This window comes from Ciona robusta, chromosome 1 (assembly GCF_009617815.1).
Source record: "Ciona robusta chromosome 1, ASM961781v2".
Taxonomy (NCBI): Eukaryota; Metazoa; Chordata; class Ascidiacea; order Phlebobranchia; family Cionidae; genus Ciona; species Ciona robusta.
Window position 1 is genome coordinate 14,207,378 of NC_143235.1, and position 27,950 is coordinate 14,235,327.

Below are 27,950 nucleotides of genomic sequence, written 5' to 3' on the forward strand. Positions count from 1 at the left end.
TTTTGGTAAAATTTGGCGCGCTGACGATTGTTTTCGTTTTGTTTGTAATAATACGCGCTTGGAACGTCACAATAGTAGGGTTGAAAAATTCCACTGATTGTCTAAGAATATAATGGCCATTGTTTTATTCCATTTATTAAAGCGGTAATTTTTGAATTTCCTGGAAGTTTTGCTTTCACACTGTCTTAAAAAGTCTCACACCGGTAGCTGTTAACTTAATACATCGGTAGTTGTGAAATTAATATCAAACTCATTCGAGTTAGGAACCACGGACTTCTAATAAAGTCACGTATCGGGCTCCCTGTGCAAATGCTTTTTCTATAAGTCCTTTTATGACGAAATAATGGCAACAATAATGGGCTATATGACTGAATAGACAGGTAGCGATAATTGTATACACAGCGGCGCACAATGGGCCTTCGATTGTGACGACGGCGTTTCTTTGTGTCGTCATAACCGTTCATTATAGGATAGATTTAATAACCAGTAACTGAAATAGGAATCGTTAATTGCGTAAAATCGAAACGCTCGATTCACAATTATCAAGTACTGTGACGTGACAGTATGCATGTGTTATGACTCAAAGTAGCGTAATCGAGCCGCTATGCAGAGAGATTAATGAATGCTTGATCATTATTGCGTCACAATGTATACACCAGTAAAGCAGCCAATCAGAGTCGAGATATATGAATGGATACACCAGTCGTCTTGGCACTGAGTTGCTAGGGCAACAAGCGAAACATCATCGGGCGTATAGGAAGCTGACAATTCATTTCGTTAACTTTGCTTTGACTTACCGTCGGTTATATAGTAGGTGGGGTAAGATGGTACACGTTTTCGTTCTATTTATCGTCCCATTTGGTAGTAAATAAAGAATATACAAAGAATTATATAACAAGACGGTCACGACTCTGAAAGTTCTTACTGTTTTTTGTTAAAACACGATTAGGAAATATAGGATATTGTGTGATAAAGGTATCCCAACTTACTTTATAGTTCTGGAAGTTAAGTCTTGATTAATTTCAGTTTTAGTTGTTGTTTGTTGTTTTGAGTTGAGAGTTACAGGTCAAGTCGTTTTAACCGAACAAGACAGATTGTTTTCATTCCATTGTTTCGTCATAAGTGTGATTATCGTGTTGTGAATTAATGTTGCATACGTAATAAGACGATTTGTGGACGTCATAATTACACCATTGTCGCATGAATTGTTGCGACATTGTTAAAGCTAAGCAAGAGTCTGAACAATCTAGATTTCGTGGCTTTGCTGAAACTGAATTTTAACCATTTCGCAATAAACAATGCTTTGGTGGTGACGATAAAGAAAACAACGGGTTTTCGAGCGCGTCAAATTTCACTTGTGGCGCATAAGTGGTTTTATGTAAAACCAAAAGTCTGTATTTCCCACATTCAAAGTTTTGAATCCTAATTGTTTTAAAAACTTTGTTAATTTATTTTAGTTAAAACCTAATAGTTACGTAATAATTCAAAATCACCGGAGGCTATTATTAGATCACAAACGTCCTTGTTGAGTCAAAATCATCACGAGTTAGTGAGTAATTGTCATATTTACGCTATACTAGCTATTGTTACAGCATAACGTAACTTTGCGTAAATTAACTTTTGTGTTTTTAGGGTTATTGTGACGTCATAATGCCCACCGATTCCGAGTATGGTGACGACATAAGACTATTAGATGACCTCACGAGGTTAAAGTTGAGACTTATTGACAAAGTAAGTCACGTGGTTTAAATAAATAGTAAAAACAATATATGTGTTCATATGTACATATAAAATTTAATAAAAAAAGAAACACGTAGTAAAACGTAAAAGTAAAGCGAGGTGAAATACATTGTAGTAACAAAAGTGAGAAAAAAAGATTGTGAAAAATAAAACTTTTTTTGAAGGAGTAAAAATATGTTATGTGACGTCATTGTTTCCATAGAAACTACATCATAACCATCATCATTCGGCACGTCACTACCGCAGGAGGGCGCACTCACCCGATTATTCTCCGACACCACCTCTGCTACCTGGTAATATTAGAATATTATCAATAAAAATGTTTTGGGGTTTTGAGTGGGGTAAGGTGGGACATGTTTTTTTTCTTTTATCGTCCCATTTTGTAGAAAACAAAGTTGTTTAAGAAATTACGTAACCGGAGCCCGCGACTCGCGCGTTGTTATTTGTTTAAAACACGATCAGGGCTTAGGTGCTAACAATATCCTTTCTCATAACACAGATACTGTATATTAAACAATTGTTTAGTCGTATTCTTATTTAAACAGAAAATAGTGGGTTGTTTTTATTTTTGAAATAATATTGGGTCATTGTTTATTTGAACAAAAAAACTGCAAAGTTATTTTTAGACAAAAAATGGGTGGAATTCTTATTTTAAAAAATCGGGTAATATTATTAAAAACTCGGTTATTACCATTTAAAGTTTAAAGTTAGAGTTTCGCGCCGTGAAATAATTCCCGGGATTGTCTCAGAACAATGCTCGCGTTATGAACCATAGCGTCGAACGACGTTGCGTGAAAGTAAAACCAGTTGTCTGAAGACGCGGCAACTAAACGTCACCGCATATTTCATAACTTACAATGCAACCGGCGTGTGTTACGTCACAATTTCGGTTTACTCCACGCAACAATGACCTATTGTTACACGCAATTCTAAAAATAGAGATTATTGTTGCATCATAATTACAAAAATACCAGCAATTTGTCTTTTAGAACGTCGACGGGATATTTTCAACAGAAAAATCGACAAAAGAAACGAACTGCTACAGAAACTATGGGTAATACAATTTATAATCATATAAAAATATATATTACGTCATATTTTTACAAAAATGTTGCCAGAACCTGATTATTGTCTAAACGTCGCTACTACACAGACTGGATGTGTTACGTCATAATGCCCTGTATAGTAACAAAGGACATGACGCATACTTAATACCCTATATATTATACGAATAGTTTAAATATTTATACATTCCCGTATCATTTATTAAGTAAATTGCGAGAGAGTGACATGGTAAAAAAAGGCCTAATTTGTTGCCATATATGATAAGCAAGAGGAGAAAAACCTTTTCTCATCATTACAGTAATCGTTCATTTCTCTTCAACATCCTACACTAAATATATTTATAAACCTCAATTTGTCTTCTCAAATATGCCATATTTCGTAATCTAGCCATTGTAAGAAGGATTGTTTTCGGATCCGAAAACTTTAGAGTAATTGTTACTCTGCGGCGCCATGTCAATTAAAAAGATTAACATGTCTGCTTCTATAGCCCAGAGTTTAAAAGGGTTGGAGACTCGATGCTGCTATATCATTGTGAGTGTATAACGAAAGCCTAACCAGTGGTCACTAAAGGGGTGTCTAAATTATGGATTGTCTTTCAGCCGTATAACCCCCAAAAATAGAAAAAAACGCTCCAAAATATTCATCTTTTTACGAACATACAGCAACTTTATTTGTGGACAATTATTTCTATACGTTCATACTCTATTATGACGTCACTAGATTAATTGTAACTCTTTTATGACGTCATAAGGAAGAGCTTGGACCACATCAACGGAACTATCGCCACGCGAGGTCGCTACCACCACTTTCTCCTCGACCAATGACAAGGCTTGAAGTTGTTGCTCCCTGGATGGAAGATCAGGCTTGGAATAAAACAGGGAATACTAAAAAGGGTGAGACTTCATGCTCGCTGTCGAGTTATAACATGGGTGTCTTCTTATACACCAGACATACATGGTGTATTCATACACCTCATGCTCACTGTCCAGTTATAACATTGGTGTCTTCTTATACACCAGACACATGGTGTATTCATACACCTCATGCTCACTGTCAAGTTATAACATGGGTGTCTTCTTATACACCAGACACACGTGGTGTATTCATACACCTAATGTTCACCAGCAAGTTATAATATAAACGATTTTTAACGTTTAGATAGAAATTTCCAGAACTAGAAACATTATTTCACTCCCGTTGTAGTTTCGCCAGAATCTCTGTTTATTTAAAGGTGCAAACTAACTAGTGGCTTTGTTCAATAACAAATGTTAAATAAAAATAAATATTATCTTAATGAAAGTAATAATAGAGGTATTATTCTCTCATAAAGCTTATAATGCGAACACACCAATCATATTTGACATGTATTGTTACGAACTAACAAGCACTGTTACGTAACAATCCTTCTGGAACATTGATTGTTTATGGAATAATGTTAACTGTTTGTTGCATGGTTTGAAACCTTTTATAGCTTCCATTTTCTGACGTAACATATATGATTCATGACGTCACAATAAAATCTTTTATGACGTCATAGACCTCATGGAATTGATGCTGATACAGAATGCACAAATGCAACAATGGTTGATGACGCAAACGCTGCAGAAAAGTCAAGCAGCCGTCGATGGTGAAACAGGGACACACCATCATTATTATAACGGGGCGGGTGGAAGACAATTACCGCCAATTAAACGGTGAGGAAAGGTGGATCATAGAAGTAGGGGACCAAACCAGGTGTAATTTAAAATTTTAGTTTACAATACCAGTGAACATGTTTAGTGAACCACTCTTTTAACTGTTAGTTCACATACGTTACAATAACAGCCAAAGGGTTTTGCCAACCATTGTAGTAGGCAACCCAATCAAATATAATTTGAAATTTTAGTTCACAACGACAGTAAACATGTTTTGTGATCCGTTGTAGAAGGCGAGCCAACCAAATGAAATGATGAAACAATTTTTGGTTGCGGCCCAGGGGTTGAGAAGTATATCTACCATCTATGTAAAGTTTATAAAACTGAGTTGGTTTAGAAAACAGGAGAGATATCTCAGTACACCGACTTAACTAGCTATCGCTTGATTTAGATTTAAATTTTTTGAGTCGCTGGACTAAAAGTTAGTCTGAAGATTTTGACCGCCTAACTTTTATATTGGTTTACAATTTACAGTCGGCAACTAAAATTGAAAACAAACCGACTTAATCTAGCCGGTAGGTGTCGCTATGAATAGCGCGCATTTTAGTCGCTCGATTTAAACTTGGTCTTTATTTTGGCGTCATAATGCCTTTTGTTTGTCAGATCGGACGCGGGAAACCAGTATCCTCAGGATTTCTTCAGCGAAGAAACTAACGCTTCAAATGTTCGTGACGCGGGCACAGGGGGGCGCTCAAGAGAGGTACGTTTGTATGGGGAAACCCCTATATAAATACTATTATGGAAATTGAAAAACGACGCAGAATCTGTTTTTTAAAGTCGTTACGCTGTAAAGACTGCGGTAATACGTCAATTCTGGTCCAAGTTCTCAATTAATATAGAATATACGTGGTAAGCTGCACAGCAGGCCAACATTTTATTTTGTTGAATATAAAAGTATATTGTGAAAATAACTAAGAACTACCAGGAACTAAGAAACAAAGAAATCATATCCATTGAAACATTGCATTATTACTCTCTTTTTTAAATATAATTTAATTCTTATGGCTATCAATTTCTTATTTATACAGAAAAATAACATGTTTTCTTTTCGTTTATTTTGCGATTTTGTGTAGAATTCGCCACAGAAGGGAAAAAACAGAAGAAAGAATAAAAGAAGTAGATAAAAGAAACAAGATAACAATTCTATTATTGCGTCACAAACGCAATAACACACACGTGATATATTTATAGGGTGACGTAATAACTATTCCTTTTACCAGTTTAACCTCATAGTCACTATTGTGATGTCATTAACGCTTATGTTTCCATCACAATTGAGTGATATTATGAGCTAAGCAACTTTGTAATTCCCGCATTTTCAATTCTTTTCAATTTAACGAAAATGTCTTCAATTTGTTGACGGTTAATATTAGTTTTGTTTAGTTTTATATCTCGCTTTGTAAGATAAACATAGATATCGTAGTTAATTTGAAGATATTAATTTCCCGTGGGTTTATTGTCTTTTGCATGAAGGAACATTTGCATTATAGTAGGCTGGGGTAAGATGGTACATTTTTTATTCTTTTTTATAGTCCCATTTGCTAATAAACAATGAATTATAAAATCGTATCCCCACGACTCTAAAAGAGAGCATTGGTAATTGTTAAAACACAATTAGAAAATATGGGATATTATGTGCTAACTGTATCCATCTTATCCCATAGTACTATAATAGTCACAAAACGCTCTTAACGAACAAAGAGCATTTTTCCTTTGTAACAATGATAATTGTTGCGCAACAAAGTGTGCTAGGAACACAAATCGGATCCGGTGACGTCACGGAAGCTTGTTCTGCAAACGAACCTCGTAAGTTTGATGTGGCGAAAGAAGCGCAGCTGTTCTCTCGCGGGCTTTGTGACGTCACAAGCGTTTGCACTACCGTGTCTGTGGCGCTGATAATTGTCACGAATAAACTACCTTCACACGGCTGTATGACGTCACAGTGGCTTTAGATCTTCCTTTCTTACATAACCCTCCACGTTAGGAATCCTTGTGTATAAAAAGTTGTGGTCGGGAACTTGGGCGTCGTTAACCACTACCACGATCTGAAACATGAAATACTATTAGAGAATTTATACGTGAACTTGTATTTTGACTCTTCTGCCAAAAAAGTCTAAACGTCGGTAAAGTCTAACCGTCGTTACAATGTTCCACTCGGGTTTTATTAGAGTAAATTCTTGAACTGTATTGCTTCTTAACATTTATACTGTAGTGTTGATTTTCAATATTACACTTTTGCACAGCGTTCTTGTCTGTTGGGGTAGGATGGCACAGAAACAAAGTGTTACATAGTTATATAACCCCACGATTCACATTGTTAAATGTTTAAGAAACGGTTAAAAATTTAGGATTTTTATGTTAAGGGTATTCCATCTTACCCCACAGTACAAAATGCAGAACAGAGAAAATAGAACTGTATCCTTTTAGTTTAGAATGAAAAATTACTAGTCCTGCATCCGTGCCAAAACAATGCAGTACTAACCTGGTTCTTTTTCAGTTGAACCTCTTTGTTATTGATATCCATTATATAACTTGATCGTACACAAGAACATATACTTTCCCCAGCGTTTATTATCATTGCAAAGTTGGTGGGGAAGAAACCGCTTTTACCATCACGTGACCCCTGTGTTTATTTATTACGTCATAATTAGAATTTGAGTTTTATTATGATGTCACTTACGATCAACCAAGCTTCGTCGCGGTCGTCTGTTACTGTGATGACGTCACCTGGTCTAAAAAAGAAAATATTTTTTGTTTACCTTTTTTACAAAAACACGAATGTAGTTTTTTTACCATGTAAAAAATAAATATATTATAATGTCTGTAATAATCGCGTTTATGACGTCACATATACACCGGCTTACTTTAATGATAAATCATCTTTTTGTTGAGCATCGAACTTGTGTAGGGCGACCATGGTGTATTCTCCTGTCTCGTTTCGGTCATTCTAAAGGTATATGACGGCGTTATATATTCTACTGACTTAAATAACATATTTTTTTATTTATGTCTTCGAAAACGATAGCTAAGATCAAGTTTATTTAAAGAACAAAGAAAAGAGAATTAACAGCGAAACGACAGTAGTAAAAACATGTTGTAGGTAAAGGTGTTAGAGCAACAATTTATTCGGCAATAGGCCAAATCTGACCTTATTACTAAGTCCTCTAACAAGGACCTCACCTATACAGTAGGGTGGGAAAGACGGGACACATTTTCATTCTATTTTCTCGTTCCATTTGGTAGTAAACAAAGAAGTATTAAATAATTGTAAAACCGTATATCGTCACAAGTCCCATAGACCGTTGTTGTTTGTTTAAAACACGACCAGGATATTTGGATATTATATGCTAAAGATGTCCCATCCTACCCCATCATAATATACAAAATAAAATACGAAGAACAATTCACACAATTCATTACCTGTCTCCTCTTGTCTGGCCTTTGATCTAAAAATAGAACATCTTATAAATAACCGAGGTATCATATGTGACGTATAGATTATACAATTATATAAATTCTCACCCGACAGATTATATTCAAATAAAGGGTCATTTTAGTTAAGATATGTATTTCATTTTTGTTTACATGTTTCATTTATTCCATTTTCCATACGAACCAATCATTCATTTCAAACTTCATTCATTCATTCTTATATTACTTATTTCTTCACTCAAAACATTTATTTACTCATTTCAAACATGTATTCATTCATCCATTCATTCTTTCTTTCATTCATTTAATTATTCATTCATTCATTCATTCATTCATTCGTTCGTGGTCTTTATTTCTCACCTGAGATAGGCGAAACACAATCACCAGAACAATTCGACCTCGTGGCAGGTGACGTCACTCTTTCATCTGCTGATGTTTGGCAGATTTCACCCAACTGTGGCTTCTTGAATTTATTGTTCATTATTGGGCTGTTCCCCGCAGAAGGTTTCCCGTTTTCCGAACCCGGATATGACGTAGTCGAGTCGATGGACTGGTTACGGTTGAGTGAACACCCAGGACTCACTGTTGCTGTGGAAACAAGGCTTTTGATTCGCACCTTTTTATTCTATGCTCCCGTCCCATTTGGTAGCAAACAAAAAACATTTAAAAAGTTGTAAAACCGTATCGTCGCAACTCCCATAGACCGCTGTTAATTGTTCAAAACACGATTAGTGTAATAAGATATTACGTGCTAAAGGTGTACAATCTTCCCCGTAGTATAGTCTATTTTACGATTGTCTTTATTTTCAAACATTTTGATTTAAAAACCAAAACCACCTTCAGTGATATCAAAAGTTAAGGTGGAAATAAAAACAAAAGAAGGTTAAATACAACCCAAACTTACTTGAACGTAAAACTAATCCTTCCTTCAGAACCTGATACACGCTGTCAACCTTGGCTTCTAGTGAAAAGAACAATTATTTGTTTGTTACGTAACAATCCCTGTTTATGAATAAGATTTACATAACAAAGTATATGTGTATATATATATTTTATGATTTATTCTGTATATAGTTACGCAACAAAACTATTGACGTCATAAAAGAAGTGACGTCTTAAATATAGCGACGTCAAAAAGTAAAGTTACGTCAAAAAATATAGTTACGTTAAAAAATATTGTGACGTCACAATCAAGTATAATTACCCGACGCGAAACATCCGTTTTCTGGCGTCGACCCACTGGGAGATAACTGTCTGCTGAAGCTGAACGATCCAAGCTGAAATTATGACGTCATTATTTGATTGTTACGTAACAGTAGCTATGTTTATGACGATGTTAATATAGTTCATGCATGAAAGCAACATAAACTATATATGTCGGTTTTATCGCACATTCTTTTATTTAGGTTTTGTTTTATATTTACTTTAGCCAAGCCGGTATTTTACAGTTTATTCTGATCTTAACTATTGCTTCTTTGTGTTATATATTTTTAGTTCCAGTATATTGCAATACAGATTTATTAGTATTACAGTTCGTGATGTAGTTATAATGTTTCGTTTTTATTGTAGGTTTACACAAAGTTCATAAAAGCGCTATTTTGCCCTGCTATATTTTATATTGCATATTGTACTTCAAAGTTTTCTCATTTAATAAACATCAAAGCTGCAAGGGGTTACATGTTCGAAACCCCGCCGTGGTAGTTTAAATATACCGTGAACATTCGTTCTCTGGCTTTCTGCCATAATCTTGCTCCTGACTTAGGGTTTTCCCCGTCTCCCCCTAATTTACTGTTTCTTCTACGAGGCAGGGTGTTATGTCTTGGCTCTGACGTCATTTGCTCTGACGTCATTGTTGCTGAATTTTGCTCCCCTACGTCATCAGCAGTGCTTGTGAATTGAAACACGTCATCCGATGACGATGCATTCGTGACGTCCGATTTTGCTGACGAAGCAGAAAACGTCGTCGTGCGTTCCCTGTTTTTGTGATCCTCGCTAAAACTTCGCGAATGTCTCTTAAAAAACTTTCTAAAACTACCCATGGATTTGTTTCGGTTCAACTTCGTCTTTCGCTCCCTATTTTCCTCCTCCCCGGTCCCGCAACTGGGACTTGCCCTCTCCGGAGTCATCTCCAAAGGCCGACACGTCTCCTCTTCAAAAATCGTGTCTTCCATGGCGCTTAGTCGAAACAAATGACGCGATCGCGCGCGGCTTTGGCTGCCTGACCTATTCCTGTCTCGTGATCCCCATGCGATTTGTGGCAATCGATCGACTCTTCTAATGCATTAAACAGGTCGGATCTATCCCGTATATCGTTTATCATTATGGTTCGTCCGTACATATGCCAATGCTTAGAATCGTATCATTTAATCCTGCCATTAATCAGATAAAATGTAATTACTTCGCAATTGTTCATACCAGTTGTCTTAATCTTGTTTAGTTATTTTCACCTTTGCACTTATTTGCCGACGGTTAACCCCATTTTTTACACATGAAAGTATTATTTTGATTTACGCTAGTCAATAAACATTAACTATGTAACATACAGGATTTGTTACGTCATAGACTCGTAGGGCCTCCGTTGATAACCCTTTAAGAGCTGCACGACATTCTATAGGTTGGGGGTCAAAACATTTTTTAAGCACGTAATACATTTTGGCGCCATCACAATTTCTTTAACAGATTTCTATTGATTTTTCTCACCGGGCTTCCTTGGCATTCTTCTATTTGATTCGTACACGAGCTATGAAGATTTGCTTTACATATTTTGCATCGAAGGCCTTGCCTTTGTAAACCTGCGACGAAAAATTAATTAAAACTTTTATTGATTTTTGAAGCAATTTCGCACATTATTCGTGTAGGCCCATATCGACCGTGGGCAGCATTAAGCCAGCGCCAAATGAGGTAAAACTTAATGGGCTGTGAGCCAAGTAATCGCGAAAGTTAATGAACTACAAAGAACGTCAGTTCTTTGCTTACATTTGCATATAAAAGGTGGCTTTTTGTGCATTTTGGATGTTTTGGAGATTTAATATTTTTTTAAATTATGATTTTATAGATTTTGGATTTTTTTATAAATTTTTTTACAAGCTTTTTACTTTATTCAGTTTCAGAAAAACATGTTTGAAAAACATGTCAAATTATAATTTGGGAACACTTCAAATCGTTGTTTAGAAACACTGCAAGCTGTAATTAAAAATATAATAATAGGAAACTCTCCAAATTATAATGTGGAAACATGCAAATTATAATTTAGAAACACTCCAAATTGCAGTTGGAAAACACTGCAAATTACGGTTTGGGAAACACTGCAAATTACGGTTGGGAAACACTGCAAATTACGGTTTGGGAAACACTGCAAATTACGGTTGGGAAACACTGCAGACATAACCTTCATTAACCTGAAGGGAGACCTAGGGTAAATTCTTTCGATCCAGCATCTGGAAGCATTTGATTGTTATATAGCAGTGACGTAATAAAGGTCATTATACCAACCTACTAACAGTCGATGACATACGTCACAGAAGGTCGCCTTCTTAAAGCTGTGGTTCGAGAACACGTGACCGTTTTGAATCACTTCCGGTTTTTCCAAAGACAAATGCCGCCCGAATTTCCCACAAACTGCAATTGATGACGTAATAATTAGGAATTATTCAAAAAACAATGGATGACAATGGATAATATCGGGGTCGTCTAAACTGTGGACCATACAGAAAAAAATTATCTACAAAGTTACATACATGGTAACTCGAAAACGAGCACGGGGTGTGTAAAACAGAACACACGTGTTATAACAACTTTCGTTTTCCCGCGCACGCGAGGATAAATAAGTTACGCTTATTTATATATAGGCAGGGGCCTATAAATAGCAGTATCACGATAACGATGAAAACTATCAAAATATGATTTTAAATTCAGGCAAGGATCTCATCCTGACAGAAAAGATAGAAATGCGTATACATTTATGGTCGTCGAATATTTAATCAATCGATTATGAAATCTTGGGATTTTTTCACGAACATGAATTGGACATTAAACGCCAGGATTAACTCTGATTTAAATCGCACATTAAACATTTTAATGTAATTTTAGAATTGGATGTTTTATTTTCTGTTAAGGATAGTAAAAATGTTATTTGTGGTCATAAATGTATAGCAGTTAAGCATATAGTAGAGTGGGGTAAGATGAGACATGCTTGTATTCTCTTCTCTGCAACATTCAAAGAATTTTCTATTCTTCACGACTATAAACAAGCACTTAACTTGTTGATTGTTAAAAACACGATTGGGAAATATGAGACACAATCTGCTAACGGTATCCATCTTACCCCACGGTACTATACATTGCAAATACTTTACCTTTTGGGCATATGTTTTTAGGTTAGGAAGATATATACAATAAATATCACTGGGCCGGTCTCTACACAACACGTAATTATCTCACTTTCATCATACAATCAGATTATACGCACATACATTCCTATACTTTGTGCCTTGGGCTGTATACATACTACATACAGTTAGATTTGCCGCTCTTGCGTAACAGTGGTACATATTGTCCCCTTATTATTACGACATAGTTTTGATTATGCGTCATACATGGTAAATGTTTTAAAGGGGAAATCCCCTTCGGTCGATGCTCTCTTCTCATCTCTGACGCAATTTCCTTGTCGTCGTCACGTGACTGGCCAGATCGCTCGCCCTATTAAAAAAATCAAAACAAATAAAAACATTTTTTCCAAAATATAGTTTGACGTCCTAAAGATATGACGTCATATATAAGCATAATTGACGTAGTAGTTGCAACAGTTAATGCAAATTTACGTGTTCTTGTTTTACAATGCTATGATCTGACTCTAATCTGTATTACTAGTTAAAAAAACAAGTTACTTTAGCTTACCTATTCTATTATACACAATATATTTTATATATTATAACACCGTATGTTCTTACACACAAATTACAATAACATTATAAATAAAGCTATACCGCTCTATACAGCCTATTAAAAATTTCATATGCGGCTACGATATCATTAATTCACTTTTAGCTGATTAATTCTTACCTCAATTAATATCTCGGGTATCGATTCGACGAGTGCTTTGGCTGGCCATACAAGCGTTCTCTTCACACCACCTAGCGGCTCCATTTTTTTCAAACAATGATACCCCACTATACACTTACAATCTGCAAATATAATACATTTTAAAGAAATGGAAAACTTTGAAACGTTTGCAGTTAAAATTTAGAAATTTCGGTTAAGAAAAAAGTATTGATTATTTCAAGTTTATGACCACACAAAAGTAATTATTTGCGTCATACACCATCCTGTGACGTACAAAGAGAACCTGCGCAATGTAATGAACACCGTGGGGAAATATAGCATTGTATTGAAACTAAAGAACCGCTTTCGATCTCGTTTTCGTTGCATATATTATTTTCTTCGATTTTCAATATCTTTTGTCGACTTATTACAAATTTTGTTATTTCCGAACGACATCATTCGTTGGACGCCGACGCTTCAGCCTCTTATATATTTATCGATTCCCGATTAAAATCGCGCCCTTTCTTCAAGACTGTTGCTCTTATGACGTAACAATGCATAGTGTTTATGCATGTGGTTGCTCTGAATTCTAAACATTTCTATTTGTTTGTAAACAAGAAATATTCAACCGTAAAATTTACATTTTCGTTACCAGCTACCACGTATGTAATTTATTTATCCTTGCGTGGCGGACAACGACAATCTCACAACACAGGTGTTCTATACGTAACCATATACCTAATAACTAAACCATTTATGTCTCACTAACTCTTTACACTCTGTACCTCGATTTATCTGCATTTAAACAATTAAATATAAATACCAAAGCGTCAAATTGTTTTAGAATAGACCACGTTCGTCTATACATTCTCACTCTATGACCTCATACACGAACTACATGTCTAAACAATCGCTACATGTCTACGTAACAATAAGGTGGTGACGTGTTTAACCTTCCTAACTACCTATGTGACGTCATAGTAACCTTATACGTCATTAAAGACAAAGTTGATTAGAGTACGTTTCGCAAACGGTGACAAATCGGATTCATTTCATACAAGTTGATTAATGCGAGGTGTTCTAATCACAGAATAAGATGCTTTTAACATAAACGAAAATATTAAATAAAAAATCTTCGTATAGCGTTCTGTTCTTTAATGAAATCGTAACACATGCTGTATATATCCTTTGAAATCCTCGCAAATAACTTAAACTAATATTAAAATATAATTAAATACGACATCCTCCTCTGTTATTTAAAATATGTTCGTTCTATCGCAATATTCTATTTTTCTCAATTAATGTTTACTATGTGAATGAAATCGCCTTCTCTCATAACCTGCCATGCGTCTACGCTTCCTCATAAACCCGCTCATGTTTTGTATAGAGCACGACAGGGAATGCTCAATCAATATTATTGCCTTCTTCCAGCGACGCGATTCAGTAATTGAGGTTTACACTGCTAAGGGTCGATGGGAACGCTTGAAGCTTATTTGGGTGGGGTATATATAAAGATGGTCAACCTATTGGTCATTTTTATAGATTCAATTAAAAGTGTGTATAGTAGGGTGGGGAAGTCGGGACTATTTTTTTGTTCCACTTTCTCGTCTCATTTGGACATTGGTAGTAAACAAAGAATATTATAAAACCGTAACCTTATGACTCCTCGCATAGACTGTTGTTAACACTATCAAAATATTTTACTACTATGTGCCAAAGGTATTATATATGGTTCATTTCAGTATAGGTTGGGGCTACGTATAGTACTGTGGGGTAAGATGGCATACCGTTAGAGCATATTATCTCGTATTTCGTAATCGTGTTTTAAGCAACTAACAACGCTATTAGAGTCGTGAGGGTTCGGTTATGTAATTTTAGGATTACTCCTTATTAATTATAAAAGGGGCGATAGATAGAGTTATAATCGCAATAGGAATAATATTAATAATAATATAACACGCCAGGCTATAATAGCACCGAATAACTACAAAAACAATAATAACATACTTAAACCACATGTTTCATTACAGGAATACACCTATACTTCTCAAAAAATAGGAGGCCTATGTACGCGAACAATGCCTATTATAATGCATTGTTTCGTTAAGTTCGTGCAGTTCAGGTGTATTTCTCGGTCCTGTATTGAAACAGGCATTAGTTGGGTAAAAAGGTCCCTCGGTTTTCGTGAATCATTTATCAAATGTATGCCGCCAACATCATTTTTAATGAAATGTATTCTGCGAGTTATAATCGAATTATATTTAATGGTGTAATTTTTATAGTTATCCAGTGTTACTCTAATCTGGAGTGTTAATATTATTATCATTGTGCTATTATAATTCTATTTTATCGTTCCATTTGGTAATTTAAATTTTTCTAGGATTACGTAACCGCATCCTCACGGATCTATAATAGCGTTGTTAATTGTTAAAAACACGATTAGAAAATACGGAGTATTAACATATACTCCAACGATATCCCATCTTACCCCACAGTACCATACGTTGACACACAAGTATACTTCTAATAATCCCTTGCATCCCTCTATGAATGACATGCGATCCGATATAACTATATAGTCGGGTGGGGGAAGATGGGACACCTTTAGCACATAATATCCAGATAATCTGATCGTGTTTTAAACAATAAACAACGGTCTATGGGAGTCGTAAGGATACAGTTTTATAATTTTTTGATATTCTTTGTTTACTACTAAATGGGACGAGAAAATGGAATGGAAAGATGTCCCATCTTCCCCCAACCTACTATACACTACAGTCCGCTATAACTATATATAGTACTGTGGGGGAAGATGGAACACCTTTTCATTCTATTTTTTCGCCCATTTGGTAGTAAACAAAGAACATTCAAAAAGATATAAAAACGTGTCTTCACGACTCCTATAGATTGTGTTAATTGTTTAAAACATGATTAAGATGCCTAAATAATATAAAGATGTCCCATCTTCCCCGATCCTACTATGTTCTCTATAGTCTATATCGTTCCCACAACAACGTTGAGCTTTTATTGACGTTCGACTTGTTGGCTTCAAGACATTCACTTATATTCAAAATCAATAATTTCGTTTCATCTTTGGAGACCTGCATGCTGGTTGCGTGTTTAGTTCAGTTTTGAAACATGGCCTTTAACTGAAACATAATAATCTTGCTTTTTTGAGACGTTGCACTTACCCCCTTTACTTCCTTTGCAGTTTTTATAGTAAATTTCTAAATTTTATTTTATCTTTTTAGGATTAGCGTTTTGAGCAAATTTTATGTTTAGCGTTTTTAGTTACATTTTTAAAACGAAGGTCCAAACATACTGTTTGAATAAGAAACTGATGATGTCATTTAGTCGAAATATATATCTAACAGATTATAATTCCGTGACTGTTATTTCGTTACAAGAATCGTCCAACTTTATGCTGGGCACTATAGAATAGGGTTGTACAGTACTTTGGGGAAGATATAACATCTTTAGCACATAAAATCCAAATATCCTGACCATGTTTTCAACAATTAACAACGGCCTATGAAAGTCTTGAGGGTACAGTTTTATAATTCTTTAAACGCGTTCTTTGTTTACTACCAAACGAGACGAGAAAATGGAACGAAAAGGTGTCCCATCTTTTCCCACTGTACTATCACAGTCTAAACTGAAATCTAGTACTTTTCATTCCTTCACATATATACTATTGCAACTTAACCTATATATTACACTTATTACACTCTATGTAGGTGAGGTCTTTGTCAAGGACCTGGGATTTAGGTCAGAATTCTTAAACTACAAATAAAAAGTTAACCGTTTTAGGAACTAAATTAATTAATCTTGCGATGTAAATTTTACGACTCGGTAGAGAAGCAAGCCTCAATGTAAGTATTTATCAATATAACGTAGTACGTTGTCTCTATAATTGAGTTACAACATCGATTAGTTAACGAGCCTTAAACCATACTGCAACGAATTTACATCAAGAGTCCTATCCTCTGCATAATAAAATCGACTATACAAAGTTAAATTTAATTCCGATAACGAAAGGTTTAAGTTTTAGTAACTACTTCCTTAAAAAAAAGTTTTCACTTTCTTAACAGCTATAGCTTTAAATAAAACTAATCAATAAAAACAACCAAACGGTTTTTACTGCAGTCTTGAACGTTTTACTGTTTATCGACAACGATTTTTAAAACCAAGTTTTTTACTTGCTTACTTTTGATACAGCTTTAAAAACACTAACTAACAAGAGCAACTACTAAACTACATTTCACTTCATTGTATGCAAATGTAACTGTAGTATCAAGACGTATACTAAAAACATGTTGCTGCACATAACGTTACACTTGTTTTTAACTTATAACCTAAATCTTCAAAGAAGTTGTTTTTCATTAAAACTTTCCATCAAGTCTGAAATCCGCATTTTATTTAACTTAATCGGCTTGAGGTCTTCCAAGTAATGTCTCGCTGACTGAGACGGTAAATCTCCAGCATAGATTTATAAACTCTCGACGCCAAAGACATGACGACAGGCACTTCCACTCATTATTTATAAACAATCGAATATAGCGGGGGATTATGACGTAGTAATCTACTACAATGCCGTTTGTTCATCGAGGTCTTCTTCTCTTTACAACAGAAATGTTTTTTCAAAGAATTTATCCCTGATTGTCGTTAAAAATAAAATGCCATTTCGTTTTTAAAACGAATCGATGATTTGCGCGGTGGTTTATGACGTGCATTGTGACATCATTAAATAGAACAATAGACTAACAGCGACCCTTGCACCGCGGCACAGCAGTTTTAAAATAACTTCCTTTTATAAATAGATGTCAAAGACAAGGCGCTTTAATTGGTGTTATGACGTCTCTAAATATACATAAAGGGTATGATTGTTCCGAAATAAAACTTTAAAAATAAACAAAGGTCGCTCGTGTTTAAATCAGAATATTCTTTTGTTACGTAATGAATATACTCCTCGGAGTTGCGCCAATCCAGTTCTTTTATGGGTTGTCTAAATTGTCATTCGAACATTAAGCGAAAAAAAGTGACCAACAAAAGCTCCATACTAGATACATGGTAACTCATAGGCGGGAACGAGGTGTATGAACCAAAACACCTGTGTTACAATGACTGCGATTGCGCCGCCTCGCGAGGTTAAAATAGTTACATTCATTCAATTATGAACCAAACAATTCATATCTTAACTTTAGTTATGTGACAAGTTCTATGTTTAGCGCTTTTATTGCTGACGTCACACAACGATTAGTACAAATGATATAAATTACAAATCCAGCAGTTTCTGAGCGTTGCTCAGTAAGCCAGCTGTTTGCGATATATTAACACCGTGGCTCTCATATTGAGGGGTGTACGGTTTGGGGTACTTCCCCATAGGGGCTTTCCATTCGGGGTGAGGGATTTGCTGCCGGTTTACGTCATGAGTTGGGGAATACCCGTTATCGGGAATGAAGGGTCGGTATTTACTTGGGCGAAAGCTGGAGTCGAAACCGTTGTTGTAGTTGTAAGAGTTTACGTTGCTATCGAATAAAGGGAAGGGTTTTGAATGATAGTTATGGGTGATGGGTTGGGGTGGGGGTTTCCATGGGGGGTAGGTGGGATGGGGCACTTCATGTTTATGCTGAGTGGTGTAAGCGTATTCATTGTTATGTGTCTTGCCTTGCAGTGTGTGGCTATGCCATTCGTCCTGCTGCGTTATGACATCTAGCGGTTTATACATTCCGTTGGCAGTGGTCGTATGGTGGCGCTGCATGAACGTTGCTTGAGGAAAAGAGTGTTCCATGTTCATGGGATGTGTGCATGTGACTGCTTGGTCTGCTGTCTTTGTGCTTTCATTCACAGAGTGTTGCCAGTTATTGTCAAATTTTCTGTGGTCAACACTGCACTTCATGTGCAGATGACAACGTGTGGAAACACTGGTCGTGACGTGGGAGGTTTGTGACATATTAAACACGTCATCAACTGTCTCGTCTTTGGGACTTAATACTTCTTCGCTTTTGACATTTTCGGAAACTGCAGCGTCATGCACCGATGACTTGGCACTCTCAGTACCGCATTGAATATTTTCAAATTTCTTTTCCGACTTTTTGTATTTTTCTCTTTTAACGACTGGGGAGGAAGGGACAGCTATCTTGCTTTCGTCATCAGTTACGTCATCACTTGAAGAATGACGTGATTTACCATTTCCGCTCTCCGATGCTTCAAGGGAAGTGACATCATCGTTTTTATCCGACTCGACGTCACTACCGGTTTCTTTGACGTCATTTTTTTCGTCGGCGCTTGTTACGTCAGAATCGTCATTGTCTTTTTGTGATTGTTGTAATTGTTGACGTTTGTGTTTCATTCGACGGTTCTGAAACCAAACTTTGACCTGTCTGGAAAAATAACGGGACAATATATTACAATTGCACTACGCTTAATATTGTAGGATGAATAAATGTAATGTATGTAACTGTTTTAAACTTACATGGCACGATGGGAAACAACAGACGATATAACGCGGGTGTTTTGTTTTACGAGTTACCACATACGTAAATTTGTGGGTGATTATTTTTTTAGAAGATTATTTGTTTTGTAATTTATGCCTGAAAATTAAGTCAACCCGTAAGGTTTGAAGCAATTGAAATCAATCGCCATACACTGTACCTCTCAGTCAGGTCGAGCAGGGTCGCAATTTCAATTCTTCTTGGTCGGCAAAGGTACTTGTTATAATGAAACTCCTTCTCTAGTTCCAGCAGTTGGGTGTTGGTGTAAGCAGTCCGTAGTCTCCTGGATGCGCCCGCGGGCCGAACTCCTAAGATTTTATCAAATTATTAAAACCTTTGATCGTAGCTTTGACTCCGGAATTGATAAGTTTGCAAATTTGAAACGGCCGACGCGCATTCACTGCATTATGTGGTTCTTGGGTCGCCATTTTGATTTGTGCTTGTTTAGTTTTTTATTCATATTTTTATTATTATTCATATTTTTGTAATTTTTTTAACAAAAGCAGTATGTAAAGAATGTTTTCCACCCCAAAATGGGTCGTTTGTTTGATAACAATTGCGTTTATGTCGCTGTCAAATCACTACAACAATGGCCGCTATTCATCATATTTAATCACATGAATACATCAAAGATAATTTTGAAACAGAATCACAACAAACTGAAGGTTTGCTCTCTTGTTAATTTAAACATAACAATACCACTAGTAAACCAGATAGACACAAAACAAACAATCATTGAGGTTTCGATTTTGATGAATGCGGCGCGAAATTTGTAACATGTTTTAAAAGTTTCTAAAATGGCAACACTTTTAATTAGGCGCGCGCACGCCGCCAAGTTTTAAGTTTTGGTGTTTGCTCGCTTTCGTTCTGTTCTTCCTTGGCTAAGCATTAGTGTTTTGTTTGTAATGGGACTGTGTTATGTTTTATACGATTTGATTTGTTTACAAGGGGGTTAGGTTAATGTTGTAATATGTTTTTACATTTTAATTTCAGTTCTTTGAACCAACAATTTGTAACCTTCATGTGTAAATATCGACGCAAACACACTCAAAACACGGTAGGTACTTTTTCCTTTACTTCTAGTTATTTTGCAGTAGACACATTTGCACAAAAACACGCACTTACGCATATATGGCATAAAGTAAACACATACGGTACTGTGGGGTAAGATAGGCTACTTTTAGCACACATTATCCACATATTCTAATCGTGTTTTATACAATTAACAACGGTCTGTGGGAGTCGTGAAGATACGGTTTTGTAATTCTTTGAATATTCTTTGTTTACTACCAAATAAGACAAGAAAATGGAATTAAAAGGTGTTCCATTTTTCCTCACACTACTAAATGTAACATAAAGTAAACGCACACAAATTTAGCTGTAGTCCAAAGTCCATCTTAACTATTAAAATATGTGTAAGTTCAACGTAATACGCACACACGCAGGGAGTTTTTATATAGACTTTTTATTATGAAAATGCTGGTTTAAAATTTTAAAACAACATCTTTATGTCGCATACATTTATATGTATGTCGAATTGAAAAACTTAAACACGTGTGTGGTGGTGGGAAAGCAGCATTGTAGCACATGAATAGCCAAAGTAAACTTAAGTGTGAAACATTGTTTCAATTCCACTTTAAGTCGGATAAGCTTAAGCCTATTAACCTTTCAAGGCTCTTGAAAAGCAGTGTTGCCAGTTAAAATTAATTTTAAGTTTTGGTTAAAAATATAATTTAATAATGGAAACACTGTTTTTTGAAAATAGTTGATTTTTTAATCCGGCAACACTGGCCAGGGTGCGGAATCTTCATTTTATCGCGGTTGAGCGCGAAAATCTCGGGAAAGCGATCTTTTTAATCCGATTACTTTGAGAGTTAGCGAGTTAAAGTCAATTGCAACTGTCATGCTTGTCACTTAGGATTGACATTCGTCAAAGGTTCAAGTAATGTGACAACCTTCCGCGTGCTGCTCTCAGTTTTTATTTGTTTTACAGAATGTGACAGTCTAGGGGGTATTGGGCCAATTCTAACATAAATCTCCGGTTCTATGACGAGTCACACTGCAGGACCTCACTCACGTAGAATAAAAGAAAATGTAAAACCCTCGCGTGCGGGTATTTTTCACTCCTTATTTGTTTGAACATGACGTACATATATTGCGACTCGTATAGCTGATAAGAGTGTTTATTCAGCTGTTAATTACTTCGATACACGAATTACACAACACCAGGGCGGGGTCAAATTGATCAAAGTCTAACTCGAGAACCTATTGGTTAAAAACGATTTTAAAACAACCAATCAGGGGTCTTTATTTATTAAAACGACCAATTGGAAAAAGGGTTGAAATAATTTGGGAGTTCGTCTTAAATTAAGTTTTTGACAGCCCAGGTTGGTACTTAATACGAAGATTAACTGTTTCAGTGACTTAAGTTGCAAACTATGTTTGCAGAAAACATTATGATTAAACAATAGGCTACTAGTTAAAGCAAACAATTGCTACTGTGAACAAACAAAGATATCGTGCGACTTATGGTAGCTGAGAAAATTATGCTCTTATCATTTCTTCAGTCGATTTAAGAATCAGAATTTGATACGTCAGTTGTAACGACTGTTACGAAGTATGACCGTTGTTATGACATTTAGACTGGCTGTGACATATTACTTTTTAATAAAGCGCTTGTCAGAGGATATTGTAAGCAATAAACGGCACTGATTAAATGTCTGCAACGCGAAAAAACTTTAATCATCAATCAAAAATATCTTAAATTGAATTTTTGTTCATAGTATATGCACTAACTATATTATCGCATGTGGGCGAGTGATTAAATATGGCATGGCACGAGACACTACATATATAGACATTAAATAAATAAGCGCACGGTGCAAGTTATAATTTAAATTCCCTGCTTGTTTTTGCATTTAAAAATGCATGAATGTCCAAAGTTCAACTGGTTTTAACTGGAATTGTGATGTAAGAATAGCTATTTGTCAAACTAACCAAGCTCATTGTTTGTTCATAGATTCGCAAGTTTATCATTGAAGTATTTAGAAGTTCACAAGTTTGGCAAATATTAGTTTAAGTTGCGATAAGCGAACAAGACTGCTGTTCTGTTAACTTAGTGTGGGCGTAAAGGTGAGAATTATGTCAGATAACATGTAGTTTAAACATATACACCGTGTACATACGTCACAATATAAATTATGAAGCTCAAAATGGTTTGAGAATGCGAAGAGAGTATGTCTTGTTACGTCACAGTGCTTGATTTGTTTGGTTGAATTTGAATGAAAACAAAACCAATGTTTATAAATTCGCTCAATGCTTCAATTGTTGCGCTCATAATGGTGTGAATTATGACGTATTTGCATGGTTCAAATGCTCTGTGATGGAACTTGAGTTTTTATGTGAACGTATTTTTGTTGAAATTAAATACTAGATGAAATGTTGTGATTGTTTAGGCTTCTTGTGCAAAACAAGCAGGAAAAACAACTGCATAAGAGGTTCCCATATCCCTGCAACTTATAGCTTGAAACCAAAGACCTTAAAAAGCGCATGGTGCCTTGGTTTAACATACAACTTGTGCCGGCAACCCACTTTAGGGGCTGCTAGAGTCAAGAATGTGGTCACAGTGCTTAGCCAAGCGTTCGCCCACCCAAACTGCGATTCTAGTTACGAGGCGAAGTGAAATTCGAAACTTGAACCGCCAACACAAACAGTTTTGCTAAAATGTGGTCCAAGCGAAAAGTTAAGCAGCTTCTGCAGAATTAGTGATCATAAGTTCACCACTTTCACCAGCGATGTGCGAAAACATTGTAAAAGTGCCGAAAATGTCAGCGGTAAAAATGACACAAATCGTAAAATGGCGTCACGTCGCTAAGTGAAATTGAGAAACAGACCTTTGTTTTTGCTGCAATCACTTTCTATAAATACCCTGCATTTCGTGCAAAGATTCTTTCGTCTGTTTAGATACAATATCTCCTTTCTACACGTCACAAAGCGAGTAGTGCGCGGGCCGCCGGACAGGTAAACAGCGCGGACAGTTGGTTGACAATGACGGATGACCAGCCCATCTTCAAAGGTAGCAGCTAGACCACTGCTCATTTTAAGTCATCCGCAAGGGAAGTAAAGGCTGAAGGTTTAACTGAGCAAAACTCTTGCTGCTATACTTGTAGATATAGTCACATAAAAAAAAACACCCAAAGCCAAAAGAATTTGCTACAAAATATAACATTGTCAAAAAAATCATGTCAAAAATTTAAGTTTAGTTGTTTTAGCGTTTAGGTTCCTCGGGACGTCTCATTAATCACGTGGTTTACGCTCGCTTAAATCTCAATTAATCCTGAAGTTCTGACAGTGTGGGAGTATTATAATGTAGAGCGTAAACACACCAGATACTTGGCTTTGTTAAGTGCAGCAAGTTAACTGTCGGATAATTCTTACTGACACCCCTAACTTAAATGACCCGAATAATTCGAAGAGTTGACGAAACAGAGAATTAAACTGAACAACAAACAATGAACCACAACCACGCGTTTAATGTTTTTTTGGCAGATTCGATAGTTTCATCTACAAAAACGTATCCATTTTCAAAACCTGCGCCCCCTAAAAATCGGTCATGCATCGTAAATCGATTCTATGACATTTTTAAAAATATTTTTTACCGAAGACAGTTTTTCCCTTTGTAAACCTACAGAACCTTGTTTTAAAAGTGCCGTTGTAGAATAATAATATTCTTATTTTCTGCAAGACGTATTTGCAAAAAGCCAGCAGAAGTCACACACAGTTTACGCATACAGTTCATGAACGTGTTAAGTTAATAATTGTTTGGTAGAGTTAGACAATCATTTTTCCCGTCTTATTTGGTTGGAAACAAATAACATTTAAAGAATCATAAAACTGTATCCCCACGACTCCCATATAGACCGTTGTTAATTGTTTAAAACACGATCAAGATATTGGGATGTTATGTGCAAAAAGTGTCCTATCTTACCCGAAGGATACCGATTTATATTTATTTAAATTTTCTTTGTTTACTACCAACGTGACCAGTAAATAGAATGATAAGGTGTCGCATCCTTCCCCACCCTACTAATATGTTAGCGCGTAACTTAGTTTTTTCTTTACTCCAAACTCGCATACCATGCAGTTCGATTTGTGAAAGCCATGATTGAAACCCAAAATATATTTAATCAGGTTTTACAAAATAAATTTGCCATAAAAAGTAGGATATGTAAACCTTTATTAAAAAACAAAATGGTAACTTAAAAAATGATTGTAAACTTACGCAAAACTTTGGTAGAATTCTACAAATGCAATGCAGTATGTTTGAATATAGTCAAGATATGCTGTGTAATTGAATAATACTAAAGCCATAAAATACACCAATGATATAAAATATATACATTATGTTGGTGTAAGATGGTCCATGTTTTTATTCTATGTTTTTGCGACCTTAAAAGAGCGGTGTTAATTTTTAAAAACAAGTAAATATGGGATATTATATGTGCTACCGGCATCCATCTTACCCCAAAGTGGTATTTATTATATATATTATTTACCTAAGAGTTTCGGGGCTTGCTGAAGTTTTTTAGTATAATTTATTCCAACAAAATGCGCTATCAATAGGTATACACTAAGATTAGAACAACTTTTTTCACTTAACGAATAATATATTTCATTTTAGACACATTTAAACACTCATTTCATTTAAACTACTTAGAAATTAATTTTAGGGCCTGGCGTTTGTTAAAGTCTTTATGACGCTGAATTAAACGTTTCTCTCACAAAACAATGGCGTTCTCGGATTTTACGCGATTTCCGCTCTAAGGCAAATATTGCTGACCCGTCACGTGATGATGGACATTGTGACGTGACAAGTGGTTGCCACTTCAGCAGTTGCAAGGGAAAATATTCAGAAATTCTAGAAGTTTCATATTTTACATTATTGTACTAATTGGAGTCGAATTTTCATTCTACTTTTTCGTCCCATTTGGTAATAGACAAAGAATATCTACAAAATTAATAACCGTATCCTTACGGCTCTATAACAGTGTTGTTGATTGTTAAAAACAAGATCAGAAAATATAGGATTATACAAGCGAAGTATCCATCTTACCCCACAGTGCTAACGGTTCATGAATGAGTCATTAGTCTTGACTCATACCTATGATATATTATGACTTTATGTGTCAAAGAATCCGTGTAAAACATGAAGCATCGCGCGTTACAAGGCGTGGTAGCGGCGTGCGATTCGTACGCGATTTATGACGTATGAAAAGAAACTGTTACCTAATAAGTCACAATATTCAAACAATAAAGTATTGAGCACCAGTGTTATTTGAATATTATTGTGCAAAAAGTGCTCAGCGGAATTGAACATATTTCGTTTGATATTTTAAAACAAAACACGCGCTCACATTGCCACGAGCTGTTTTAAAAGGTAGACACGCAAAAATCTTTTAAATATTTATTTAAAAGGTGGACCCGCAAAAATCTGTTAAATATTTATTAAAAATGAAACTAGAATAAATTTCTTACTTCTTCCTTCTGACGTTTTTTTCCCAGATTTCTTTTCTCTCATCCATGGAAAATCCGGGCATTGTTCGTCTCTTATTACGTCATAATCACTTCTTTGATATTGCAAGAATGGATCCACTGGGTACACATGAGCTGTGGGGTAAGAGGGGATTCCCCTGTAGGGTGGGTCAGGTGGGGCTAACGTAAACGCTCCGTGATCCTGGGGTTCTTCGTATGCACTGTGAGGGGCATCGAATTGGGGCCGGTAGCTAAATCTGGGGTCGAAGTGGGTAGGTTCCTGTATCCTTGGTGCATAGGGTGGGTTATGGGGTCTAAAGTTGGAACCCTGAATATATTCCGATGACATATGACTTTGTTGGTAGTGATGACTTTGGCTTGTGGCTAAAGTTGAAGCGCACGGAACTGTTGAGTTATTCTGCGGGCCGACGAAGCCCATTTTCCCGCGGGGCGAGTTCGAAACCGTCGATATCGGTGAGAAGGCGAGCGACACTGGTCGCGAAGACGTCGGGCTGCAGTCGCTGTGCAAGCTGCTGCCTGTGGAATCTGCTATTGTCTCTTCCTTCTGTTGTACGCGATCAAACGCGGCTGCAATCGGCGACTTTCGATAAACGTCAGAAGCATTGTCCTCTATACCCGAACTCACAATATTAAGGCACTCTGCGAACGTAGGTTGCGAATTGATGAACCCAGTCTCGCGAATCATCTCTGGATCCTGGCTCACATCTTTCCTAACTTAACCTACGTAACAAAGATATATCAGTGACGAAATAAAGTGCTCAGTGGTTAGATTGGTTGATACGGCGATATCGTCGAGCGGCACGATCGCCATTTTGTTTACATTTGAACTTGCCAGATTTTGAGTTTAATGTTTCGCGATTTTAAATAAATATAGAATCGCAGGACAGCTATTCGCGGAATAAACGATGTATTATTACGTCATCAAACAGTACACTAGAAGACTCGCGAATACTTAGTTAATTAGTGTTGTTTTTCAAACTATATCTAGCTTTTAAAACATAATTTAAAAAATACGAACAAGGTGAAATAACTCATACATGCACTTGTGACGTCACGATTATGCATTATCACGACAAACAAGAAGGAGTTGTGTGACGTAATAATACAAGCATTATTGGAGGTATTCCAATTTACTTACGTCTGATGTAAATACGTCACAATTGCACATTTGTACTTGTCATAAATCGAGATTGTTGTCGCATAAATGAAATATTAAAATAATATTGTTGTCGCATACATACTTAAAAAGTAAAGTTACTTCATAATACAATGATTGTTACGTCGAAGTTAGATTTGTGAAATAATATGGCTGCATCATAACAATGACACTGCAATCAAGATTATGAACAAATTTCATATAGTTAACAAATAGATACAATTAAGATAAAACTAACGCACAACAAAATGGATGAAAGTATCACGTCGCAAACGCCATTATTGCGTAACAGATGAATTGCGGAAAGAAACCTTTCACTTTTAGCGATGCCTGCGTTTAACTGAGTACCTGTAGCTGTTAAATACGACCCAGCTAATTCAATTACTAGCAATATTTTGATGCCTGGCTACGCTGACCTACTTTCGATAATAATTAACTTGCTAAGCAAATAGTAATGCAACGTAATGTTCGTTTTGAAATCACTAAATATTGAAATGCAATCTCTGTCTACCATTCTTTTCGTTCATCCATCATTTTGAACCAAGCTTTATTGACGCTCCGAGCACTCTGCGCACTCGCGCGAATCGACTATTGCGTCACAGAGAAGGCGTGATAGAACACCGGTGGCGGAGCAGCCGTTGCATTAATTGAAACCTCCGGTCCCATATTTTCTCATTCTTACTCACAATACATCAAACGTGGTTGCAACGATCGTTTATTATGTCTACAATCGAATCGTGTCTTTCGCGCGTGCTTCAATGATTGTTTTGAATTCGA

At 36.0% G+C, this 27,950-nt stretch overlaps 3 protein-coding genes across 8 annotated transcripts; 1 reads left to right on the forward strand and 2 right to left on the reverse strand.

The window, feature by feature from the left end:
* Positions 1 to 830: 830 nt before the first annotated feature.
* Positions 831 to 6,429, forward strand: LOC149743577 (uncharacterized). Of its 2 annotated transcripts, none has more exons than XM_089875627.1 (8): positions 831 to 1,545; positions 1,633 to 1,731; positions 1,943 to 2,033; positions 2,730 to 2,794; positions 3,557 to 3,698; positions 4,343 to 4,499; positions 5,103 to 5,199; positions 5,573 to 6,429. In XM_089875627.1, the coding sequence occupies exons 2-8, from the start codon at positions 1,651 to 1,653 to the stop codon at positions 5,621 to 5,623; spliced, it is 684 nt and encodes a 227-aa protein (XP_089731753.1). In that variant the 5' UTR covers positions 831 to 1,545; positions 1,633 to 1,650; the 3' UTR covers positions 5,624 to 6,429. The 2 variants fall into 2 exon arrangements, with proteins under 2 accessions (XP_089731753.1, XP_089731669.1); XM_089875543.1 differs by having other exon boundaries at positions 833 to 1,549.
* Positions 5,533 to 13,442, reverse strand: LOC149743578 (SH3 and cysteine-rich domain-containing protein 3-like). Of its 5 annotated transcripts, none has more exons than XM_089873911.1 (13): positions 12,993 to 13,442; positions 12,527 to 12,629; positions 11,424 to 11,549; positions 11,330 to 11,368; positions 10,632 to 10,723; positions 9,136 to 9,208; positions 8,836 to 8,889; positions 8,292 to 8,519; positions 7,920 to 7,945; positions 7,364 to 7,446; positions 7,180 to 7,231; positions 6,982 to 7,122; positions 5,533 to 6,544 (listed from the first exon to the last, which is right to left on the reverse strand). In XM_089873911.1, the coding sequence occupies exons 1-13, from the start codon at positions 13,074 to 13,076 to the stop codon at positions 6,437 to 6,439; spliced, it is 1,209 nt and encodes a 402-aa protein (XP_089730037.1). In that variant the 5' UTR covers positions 13,077 to 13,442; the 3' UTR covers positions 5,533 to 6,436. The 5 variants fall into 5 exon arrangements, with proteins under 5 accessions (XP_089730037.1, XP_089729958.1, XP_089730120.1 ...); XM_089873832.1 differs by having other exon boundaries at positions 8,836 to 8,892; positions 12,993 to 13,441; XM_089873994.1 differs by lacking the exon at positions 11,330 to 11,368 and having other exon boundaries at positions 8,836 to 8,892; positions 12,993 to 13,436.
* Positions 13,443 to 16,203: 2,761 nt separating this feature from the next.
* LOC149743579 (uncharacterized) lies at positions 16,204 to 27,886 on the reverse strand. The gene is made up of 3 exons (XM_089872069.1): positions 26,000 to 27,886; positions 19,626 to 19,773; positions 16,204 to 19,354 (listed from the first exon to the last, which is right to left on the reverse strand). Exons 1-3 carry the CDS (start codon positions 26,700 to 26,702, stop codon positions 18,247 to 18,249), a joined length of 1,959 nt encoding a protein of 652 aa, XP_089728195.1. The 5' UTR covers positions 26,703 to 27,886; the 3' UTR covers positions 16,204 to 18,246.
* Positions 27,887 to 27,950: the final 64 nt, after the last annotated feature.

Coding starts and splice junctions, on each gene's coding strand:
- LOC149743577 (XM_089875627.1), top strand. CDS start 1,651: ATGCCCACCGATTCCGAGTATGGTGACGACATAAGACTATTAGATGAC. Junction 2,034..2,729: donor GACACCACCTCTGCTACCTG/GTAATATTAGAA, acceptor TTTGTCTTTTAG/AACGTCGACGGGATATTTTC. Junction 4,500..5,102: donor CAATTACCGCCAATTAAACG/GTGAGGAAAGGT, acceptor TTTGTTTGTCAG/ATCGGACGCGGGAAACCAGT.
- LOC149743578 (XM_089873685.1), bottom strand. CDS start 10,102: ATGGAAGACACGATTTTTGAAGAGGAGACGTGTCGGCCTTTGGAGATG. Junction 7,447..7,919: donor GGCCAGACAAGAGGAGACAG/GTAATGAATTGT, acceptor ATATACCTTTAG/AATGACCGAAACGAGACAGG. Junction 7,123..7,179: donor GCGACGAAGCTTGGTTGATC/GTAAGTGACATC, acceptor AAATAAACACAG/GGGTCACGTGATGGTAAAAG.
- LOC149743579 (XM_089872069.1), bottom strand. CDS start 26,702: ATGATTCGCGAGACTGGGTTCATCAATTCGCAACCTACGTTCGCAGAG. Junction 19,774..25,999: donor AAAAACGTCAGAAGGAAGAA/GTAAGAAATTTA, acceptor ATAAAATCTTAG/GAGTTCGGCCCGCGGGCGCA. Junction 19,355..19,625: donor CTGCTCGACCTGACTGAGAG/GTACAGTGTATG, acceptor TTATTTTTCCAG/ACAGGTCAAAGTTTGGTTTC.